The sequence below is a fragment of the Cynoglossus semilaevis genome, chromosome 9, assembly GCF_000523025.1.
Source record: "Cynoglossus semilaevis isolate Cse_v1.0 chromosome 9, Cse_v1.0, whole genome shotgun sequence".
In the NCBI taxonomy this organism is placed as follows: domain Eukaryota; kingdom Metazoa; phylum Chordata; class Actinopteri; order Pleuronectiformes; family Cynoglossidae; genus Cynoglossus; species Cynoglossus semilaevis.
In genome coordinates, this window is record NC_024315.1 from 2181305 (window position 1) to 2191288 (window position 9984).

At 40.6% G+C, this 9984-nt stretch overlaps 1 protein-coding gene across 4 annotated transcripts in view; it reads right to left on the minus strand.

Moving 5' to 3' along the window:
• The window catches only part of inpp4b (inositol polyphosphate-4-phosphatase type II B), a 121084-nt gene that overhangs the window by 35441 nt on the left and 75659 nt on the right, over positions 1-9984 (minus strand). For all 4 annotated transcript variants that reach the window (XM_025058211.1, XM_017035536.2, XM_025058212.1 and 1 more), the window contains 2 exons: positions 7761-7830; positions 5422-5569 (listed from right to left, as the gene is read on the minus strand). In XM_025058211.1, coding sequence (XP_024913979.1) covers positions 5422-5569; positions 7761-7830 — 218 coding nt within the window. The remainder of the gene's footprint in view (positions 1-5421; positions 5570-7760; positions 7831-9984) is intronic.

Here is a 9984-nt window from a genome sequence, read left to right on the forward strand (position 1 = left end):
CCTGCTGGTTAGACGCATTGTTGAGAACGGCCCTACGGTAATTGCGTGAATCCATAATGCAGTAGCTGTTGTAGTACTCAGGTCGCGGTTTACCTACGAAACAACACGCCCGCGTTCTGCGTCTCGAAGGACAGTTTCCGGGCTTCCTGCACGTAGGGAAGGTATTTTTGAATTACTTTGAAGTATTAATAATGACAGCGTCGATGCCAAAGAGAGACAGAAGAGAAGCAGCGGAGGAGGAGAAACAGACGACGACGGGAGCCACAAATTAAAGCACATTATCAGGGAATAAGTGCAGCAGCAGCTTTATTTAATCCTATTTATTTCCAGACAGATGCGTCAGCTGAAGATCTGTGTGTACTTCACAGATGAGGTGGAGCATCGACATGACAAATCAGATTAGGCCAGTCAAAAATATTACACTTCAGTTTGTGGAAAAGAAAAAACCGAGAGAGTTGACGCGTTCTTTTATTTATATTTACACTTATGACTTTGAGTATTTTCTTTTAATTCTTTTGAAAATTATTCTTTCAGTTTTGAGAAAACAGAAGCCAGCTAATTCACGACGTCTTGTCGTGTCCTTAGTGATGACAGCAGAAACCTCATGTAGGAGAACACGAGGGTAAAGAGCCAGTGGAGTTCAGTCAGAGAATTTCATTTCATTCCATTTCATCACAGCTGAAACAGTTCATCTGGAGAAAAGCTTCATGTCACATTTCCTTAATCAAACGTCTCCGTTCAAAAGGCTGCAGGTGAAAAAAAAACCCGACCTCCTGCCGTCCTGTCCTGATGTCAAGGATGTGTTTACTGCAGCAAGTCAGACGAGGAAGCTGCTGGAACTACGTACATGTTTATCTTTCATTAATGAGCGGCTCATTTTGAAATGAAGACGAAATTATAAGATCTTCAACTTGGACTGAGTCAACGACCAACGTTTCTAAGAATAAAAACTAAATAGACAGACACGTGGAGATAAAAGGAAGATGAATCAGTCATAAACTAGAGCATTGTTTCCCAAAGGCTGGGTCGCGACCCTCAGGTCTCGCATCATGTTTCCCAGGAGTTTACGAATCATGTCTATTGACTTGGGTCGCCAAGGTTTGTGACTTTGAAAATATCTTTCCTCAGAAAAAAAGTTTGGGAAACACTGAACTAGAGCAACAAATGAGGGCAGGAGCCAATCACAGCTGTGTTTGTTGGCAAGAGGGCGGGACATCTAATATATATTTGTGTTTTTTTTTTCCTTTTGGATTAAAGCGACTCCGTGATGAACAGATGAAACCAATCACTGCGCTTTAATATTCAACATTATCTGGAACCACTTCACAACAACACACTCTACAGATCAGTGTCTCTGATCAGGTTGATTACGTGTAGAGGATTTTGTCAGGTTGGATGCCTCCCCCCACCCTGCCCCTCCCCCCAGACGATAATACAGACCGGAAAAAAAAAAAAAAAAAAAGGATCAAACGAGGGTTCTCTGAATGAGGGTGATAAGGCTGGAGGAAGGCAGACGGAGAGATAAGGATTCACCTTTCAAATCAAAGTGCTATTGTCTCCGAAGTCTAAAGGTCGATCATGAAGGCCATGGGAGAATGTATGTATAGGCTGATTGAGTAGACCCATAAACTGGAGGGTCAAAGGGTCAATCAGACGTAAGGTGTTACGTCCAAAAGAAGACAGACAGCGAGAGACGTTTGGCTTTAAAAAGAGAGAATACGTCAAACTATTTCTTTTCGTTTTACATCTATTGGACTTGGACTTGATCCCTGAAATGTTTTTAAACTCTACAATTGTAGGTTAATTTTTTTAAGGTGGATTTAAGGCGATCTGTTTTGTAGGGATTCTAGCTTTAAAAAAAGAAAGATAACTGAATAAAATAAAACAAAAATACAACGTCCTGATTTGGAGTTGAGTCTGAAGATATGAAACGAAACTCGTTTTTGTTTTGACCTGAACATAACACTGTTGTTATAGAACTGAACCAAAGGCAGACATTAGGGAGAGATATGTGTTGAAGTGTATTCAATCGGACGACTGAAGAGTCAACAGATAATACAAAGAATTTCCCAAACAGCCAAGACCTCTGTCTCGTGGCCAGCTTTATTTCATGGTGTGTTATAGTGTTTCCTCAGTTTAATCACAGCCGCCTTTGTGTGTGCAGACAATAAAACCTGCAGGAGAAAATGTCCCTGTGCAATACACTCAGCCTTCAAATAACCATCACCGCTCCGACACAGAATGTGGAGAGAAATGTGAACTGAAATGTCACCTAAAAGATCCGGTCGTCCAATCGCAGCACGAGGAGCGAGGACCACTGCCACTAATGAGAAACTGGACACAGACTAATCGACGCCGCACATCAGCGCATTACACATGCATTCATTATCGCAGCACACACAAAGAAGCCACAGGGTATTCACTGGAGGAACGGGCAACAGTAATAAACCCTCGCCGCGTCCAAATGGGTGAATTATACGCTAGGACATGGAAGTGAACAGAACAGAGAGGAAGGACCGTCACAGATCCATCAGAGGGGAAGCAAACTTAGCCACACACTCTTCATTAGCTGCTGCGCTAACGGAATCATTAAAAAAAAAAAAAACAACCCAACAACACAGGGTTAGCAGCAGCGGCGTGAAGCAGGCTGAGCGAGCGGGCTTAGAGGTTGAGGCTCTGAGGAGAACGGCACTTAAAGAGGATTACAGCCGAGGTGCTGGAGTGATCAGGCTGGACGTAAGGAAACAAAAACAACCACCGCCTGGTCTGGAGTGGCCTCAGACTGATGAGGTCACTTCTCTTCACTGTGATTTATGTTTTGAAATGTGAACGTGAATTATTGTTTGGATATGTGACACAGCACACAACCAAATGTGACCTCTGACCTCTTTTACCCATTAGCAGGGGGGCAGCTTAAGCAGTGTGTCAGGACGGTGCCAGGCTCAGTGGTAACTTGGCAGCTGGGGGACTCAAACCTTCTGGACCCAAGTCCACCTCCTTAACCACTAATCCACCACGGTAACCTCATCCTCTTTATCATCTGCAGACATGACTTTATTCTGTTTGCAGCAGAGTCTGAAGGACCTGATGTTTTGAATCACGGCGGCCTAATACCACATCACCTACGGACCGGCACAGGTCCCCGGACCAGAGGTTGGGGCCCCCTGGCTCAATGCTTTGCAGGGTCACAAGGGAGCTCGTGCCAATCCCAGTGGTCAACAGGTGACACTATTTAATAAAATGGTTTATTATTGTTGTTACTGAAAACGACATAAATGACTTGATGTTCATTGTTGTTTATTATTATTTTTGTTTGATTACATTTCCATCTATTTTCTTATATTTTCTAATATGATTGGTTTTCCGTGTTGACAGCAGGTAATTAAACCAGGTGATGACAGACTCTGTTATAATAAAGACCGGCTTTAACATGACCAGCCGCTGCGTGGAAAACTGCCCACACGGAGGACCTGACAGCTCCTGCTACGACGCAAAGACTCATTAAGAAACAGCATCTTTATCAGAACAGAGAGGTTCTTGTTTCAGAAACAACTGTTGGTTTTTCTTAAAGAACCACGACAGCTGCCTTAAAGGTGATAAGCAGCTCCTTTATCCCGTATCATGGCGGCGAGACTTCCCTCTCAGGAATTGCTGGTGAAAAGTCTGCAGCATGAGCGAAGCAGCGTTCAACAATTTATGAGACAGCTGACGAGCACGTGGAGGAGACAATGTGGATTTCAGGAAGTGGAGATGCAGAGGCCTCCTTTGAAGTGTTAAACAGAGCTGAATAATTAACTTCTTTTCAAATACTGGCACGACGACGACGACGACGGTGGAGCGGGCGGGTAAAGGCTGCCGATAAAGGTACGTATGCAAACGGTACACACGCTCAGGCAACATCCTGCAGAAGGCTTGACTCTGAACTCTTCACTGTTCTCCAGGGCACAAACAAAACACCGTCATTATCAGCTGGAACGGAGCATCAACATGACTGGAGCTTTTGTTCCATCTGCAAAACTATTTTAGATGAATTAATGATACATTTAAACATGATTAAAAAAGGCAAATCAAGATTACTGTCAGTTTGTTTGGTTTATTTTTATCCCGGAGGAAAAAAAAAAAATCTATCCAACAGCAACTGTCACAGATTTTTATATAAAGTTTATATCAAAACTTGTTTAGATCAATAGATTTTCTTTAAATAGTGGGAGCCACCAGGGGGCGCTAGGGAGGCCTCAGAAAATCGGAGGGAAGATAAGAAAACAAAAAAATGCAAAAACCTTTGTCCTGAACTCTACAGCATGTACTGCCATGATCGTTAGATTCTTCTTAACGAGAAGTTTACGATGGTACCTGAACGCACCATTTTTAGGAACTTTGTCATGCTCCTCAAGCTAGTTTGTAGCTAGCTAGCGTGTAAATGGACAGGTTTTTGACAGTGCTGAAAATATTCTTTCCATAAACTATTCTAGAAGATATTTTCTAGATTTTTTTTTACATTTTTCTATCACGGCTCTGCGACGCTGCTCACTTTTCTCTTTAGTCATATTTCCTGCTGCTTCAGCTCCGGTTGTTTTTCTGTTTCTGGGAAAGAACAATAATTAAAATACTTGAAATCATAGCTGTGTCTATTCTAAAAGTTTGGTGAGGTCTGAGACACTTCCTAACGGATGGATGAACTCTGCTTCACGCTGCTGCTAATAATGCTCACCTCCAAAGTTGCAAACAAACTACACCCCCCAGTGCCCCCCCATCCCCGCCCCGCGATGAGGCAGAGGAGAAACTGATCATGTGTAAAACAGACCAAGACAGAGCAGAGTGAAAACTGAGCTGACGTCCAAGTGAGGCAGCGTGTGTTTGTTCCTGTTTAAAGACAGTCAGTGACGAGGTAGATGCTAGTCTGGGGTTAGGGTTCGACTACGTAAATAAATCTGGATTTGTACGAACAACATGGCAAAAAGTTTTCCCCCCAAATATTCAGATTTCTCATGTGAATTTTCTTTTTTTTTTCATCTTTACCCACTGGACCGATGTTTCCATGTTCTAACGCAGGCTATCGTTGGTTTGGCTAATGCTAATTTCTTCTGTGTTTGTTTCATAACTGAAAAAATACTAACTAACTGCTCTCAAAACAACATGTCTCCCATATTTGCCACGGCCCCCCGAGCCAGTTCAGCACAAATTGGGGGCTCGTCTGAACCTGGCTGATCTTTTCGTTTAATTGTGTCTCCTACTGTTGGACCGTGAAGTCTGAAGTCTGTGAACACAGGTTTAGGAGACTGAGTTTTGTCGTATGTAGAGCAGATCCATGATCAGAGTCTGGAGTCGACATGTTCTGTTCTGATCGCGCTGTTAGCTTCTTATTTGTAAACCACCGCTATTGACATTAGCAACAACACTTGAAAAGCGACTGACGCTCACCTATTCATGTCCTCCCGGATGTAGAGCAACAGCAGCTGTTTGGGAATGCTAAACGATAACGTGCACTCCTCCATTTGCTCCCGGACGAGCAACCACTTGCTGTCCACCGTCTGAAACCGGTACACTTTACATACTGGGTTCTTGAAAACTGGGAGAGACAGAAAAAAAAAAGAAAAAAAAGGCAGGTTAATGAATTGAAGCAGTCGTTTCCTTCTGTCACAGCAGACGCAGCCTTGAGGATGACAGGGACAGAAGCTCTTCAGAAGTCACACAAGGATTTAAAATACAAATTAAATTCCATAATCAATACATGTGTCCGCCACAGATAAGGTGTCCACCCTCTGCCTCCCTCTCTCCCCCGCTCTCTCCCTCGCTCCTCTTCATTGGCACAGTGTTATATTAATATTTGTCTCGTTGTTATCATACTTTACATTTGAATTATTTATAAATTTGTTGTACAACTTTAAAAACCCCATCTTACTGCAGCCAACTGCCAAACTCTTCTGTTACATCTATTTGAAATTCTTCTTCTTCCTCTTCGTTTGAGCAGAGAGCGCTAATAGCAGCAATCGAAGCTAGAAATGAAAAACAGCTCTAATGCTCTTATCAAGCTTCTGGCAGCAGAGGTAAAAAATAAATAAATAAATAAATAAATAAATAAATAAATCTGTGTCTTCAACGCTGTTTATTTTTTTTCCTTTTCCTTCTCGGAGCTGTTCACTGTACCAGAGGTGAAACACTGGCAGTTTTATAACATGCGTGGCACCGATGAAATACTTTTGATTGAAGTCAAATGTGGGAGACACACATTTTTTTTTTTTTTTCTGAAAGTAGACTGATCCCCTGTAGCAGACCCTGATACTGGGTGTCATTCTATTCAGTGATTCATTTGTCACGCGTTCATCGTCTGATGCCTGAGAATCAAATATATACATTACATAAACGTGTAGGTTGTCCCAGGTACTACTGCACTACACTATACTACACTATACTGCACTATACTACACTCTACTACAATATACTGCACTGTTAATGTATGTAAGAGTCTTAATGGAAACTTCAAATGTCCTTTCCTGGCTTGATTTTAAAAACAAATGTCTTGTTTGAGTAAGCAGGTTCAAGCTAGTTAGCTTAGCGTAACATTAGTTACATTCATATATATGTATCCATACATTTACTGTATATATATATATATATGTATGTATGTGTTAATGCCTAATGTGTTGCTTAGACAGGTCAATAATCAACTGATTATCCAAGCATATGTAATATATGTAATGTATAATTTATATACATACATGAAAAGATATGAATATATATATAAATATATATGCATATGTATATATGGTATATGTACAGTATGTGTATATGGATAGAGCGTTCGGGGGTGGGGGTGGGGGGGGGGTAACAACTTCAATGAGACGTCCATTGACTTCCATAACCACCAGAGAGGTTGATTAACATCTGACCTCCGACCTTTCACCCTCCTCACCCTGAGACTCATCCGACCACCAATCAGGCGCTCTCATTTCCCTCCCTGACACGTCTTCAGTAAACGACTTCCTGAGCCGTGCGGTGCCTGGGCTTTTCTTACCTCCCTGCTCTCTGCGTGCTCCTTTTTTCGAAAGGTAATAAAAGTGGGAAACTAAATGACATTACTCAACCTGGCAGGGTCTGCAGGGAGGGCGCTGTTGTGACGGGCTGCAGATGTGCACCTGCAAACAGGCTGCAGTTTGTGCGCTAATCCCAGCAGAAACAGGAGAAACAGAACTGCAGCCACACCACGGTAACAAAAAATGTTAAAGTCGGAGAAGCTTACGCCCCTCTGGATATTGACTGTGGAGTTACAGCGCAGTGGAACGTCTGACCTTTTCAACATCGTTTCCTTTCTGTCTGCATGTCTTTCATTATCTGTCCCTTTTCACACGGGAACAACAGGAGACAACGTTTTCCATTTAGTTTCAGGGAGCGTTTTACTCTTTTTAAATCTTATCGAACCCTTAGTTTTAACCCAAATTTTCAAGCAAATACATGAATTACATTAATTTTTCTTAGTCTTCTATATCATTTATATTTGTCTGACTCAACAGGGATTATTAAGAGAATTGTATTTGAAATAAATATCAAGATTTATTAAGAGAATTGTATTTGAAATAAATAATGTTGCAGTATTTCAGATTTGAAAAAATCCGTACTGCATTTATTTCAATAGAAACATCCGAAACAAACTGGAAGAAGTGGGAGGAAGAGAATGATGACCTTTAGTGCCGTCGGCTGTTGTATTATTTGGCGCCACACAGAGACACAGTACTGTAGATGATGCACAGCGTGAATCATACCTGGTCCTGTCACCGGGTTATTTTCTCTGTCGCTGCAGACGTGTGACGCCGACTCACAAACCAAGGGACACTGGGAAAGAAAAAGAGAAGAATTTGTTAAAGGACAAAAAAAAAAAAAAGGAAAATCACAGAGTGTTTTGTTAGTGTTACTGGTTTTGGTTTTGTTGCTTGGGTGAAGTTTAATTTAAGCAACACTGGATATGAGAACAACTGTAGATTAAACTGCAGCTGAAGCAGGAAGTCTGTAGTGAACTATTTAGATGTGGAATAAAATCATTTTTTTCTTCCAACTTTCAACAGTTTAGTACATCATCACTTCAGTGCTAAATGATTATACTGTAGACCGTTAAAGACTGATGCCGGCCTTTGTGCCAGTGTGAGGCTGCGGCCGAATCGCTCTTCTTCTCTGCTCTTCTTCTCTGCTCTTCCATAAGTGGACCGTAATTCAGTATTGATTTAGAACAACAGTCAACATTTTCAAATGATTCTGTGGTCTCAGTCCTCAGTTTCTTCTTCTCTGGATTTTAGGTGGATTTTAGAAAATCAAATCACATTGGACAATTTAGCTGTCAATCAAACACACTGAACAATCGCGTCTTTATTTGGCCTTTCTACTTACTCTGTTTCTACATGTGATTGTAATTTGTAAGAAAAAAAAAAAGAAAAATAGACAAAGTTTCACTGAAACTCAAAGGAAATTAATTTGTAAAGATTAATTATATTACAAATGTTGATGCAGTTTTTCACATGTGCAGAATGACACAGACTGTGAAATCAATAATCCATCCATCCATTTTCATCCGCTTATCTGTTACTGGGTCGCGGGGGCAGAAGTCGCCACGACTGCCACCCAAATCACACTGCACCCCCCAAAACCTTCCTGCAGGTGGTGAGTCCACTGGAAGGAACCAACCGTCCTAACTGGGATTCAAACTTGCCCAGGAGGTGAACCCTGGGGTTCCACACCAATGACAGAAACATTGCCTCTGGGCCAAAGTGATAATCAATAATTCCAACAATTCCACTTATCCTTAAATTGTTAAAACATGATTTACTTTACGTTACTAACATGACTTAAAAGATTAATTGCAATTGACTGTGATTAATCATGATTAATCCTCAGCCACCTGGTGATTATTTGGATTTAAAAATTGGAATCATTTGACAGCCCTTCTAATATATTCTATATATAATAACATAATATTTTCTCTTCTAATATATTCTATATATAATAATATAATATTTTCTCTTCTAATATATTCAAAAATATATAAATAACATTGGAAACAAATCTGGATCCATGTTGATTTGACATCTCGTACCACAACGTCACCGCCACAAACCACAGGAAATTCATTTCAAATCACCACCTGCCGTCACACACACACCACACACATCATTGCTCCTGTGTCTGCCTCACAGGGTTGATTGTGTTTCAGGGCAATCAGTGATGTCAGGCAGCGGAGCAGGTGGTCGCTGGAGGGAACCGCCCAGAGCTGAGCTGATCAGAGCTGCTGATCTGTCACCTGGACCTGGACCTGGGCAGAGCTCCGTCCTTTTTAATGGATCATTCATGTCATTGTGCTGTTGTCGTAAAAGTGAACTAGATATTTACTGTTAAACAAAATTAAAACTTCATCAGTGAAAACAAAAAGAAAAAAAAAACACGACTGTTGTTTTGAGGAGGCGGGAAGAGGTGTTTGTCATTGGGCGTTTATTTTATTTTACAACCAAACAAACCAACACGAAGTCTTACTGTTCCCATCAGGGTTAGATTTATGACGGACATTAGTGAGTGGTTATTGGAAAAAAATAAATATATTTTTTAAATGTTATGACAAATACTTATTGATTTTGTTTTTCTAACTCAATTTAAAAAAAGTAAATGAATACTGAGTAAAACTGTAGTATAGATTCTATTATGTATATTATATTATACATCAGAAAATACTTTTTCAACGTGTGCTAAATTAAAGGTGTATGGCCCAAAATATATGCATAATATGTGGTTATATATTGACAAGATTCCAAGATAGATGTTGATCAGTCAGAGCTGCTGTGTTCTACTGAGCCGCAGCAGTTCTTAAAAATTAAATGCTTAATTATTTTAATATTTATTTTAAAGATAAGCTTTAGAACAACTCATTACCTTTTTATCACACCATAAAGTTTTATGTTTTGGCAAAGGTAAGATTTTATGTGGATTATCTACCTTTTTTTTTTT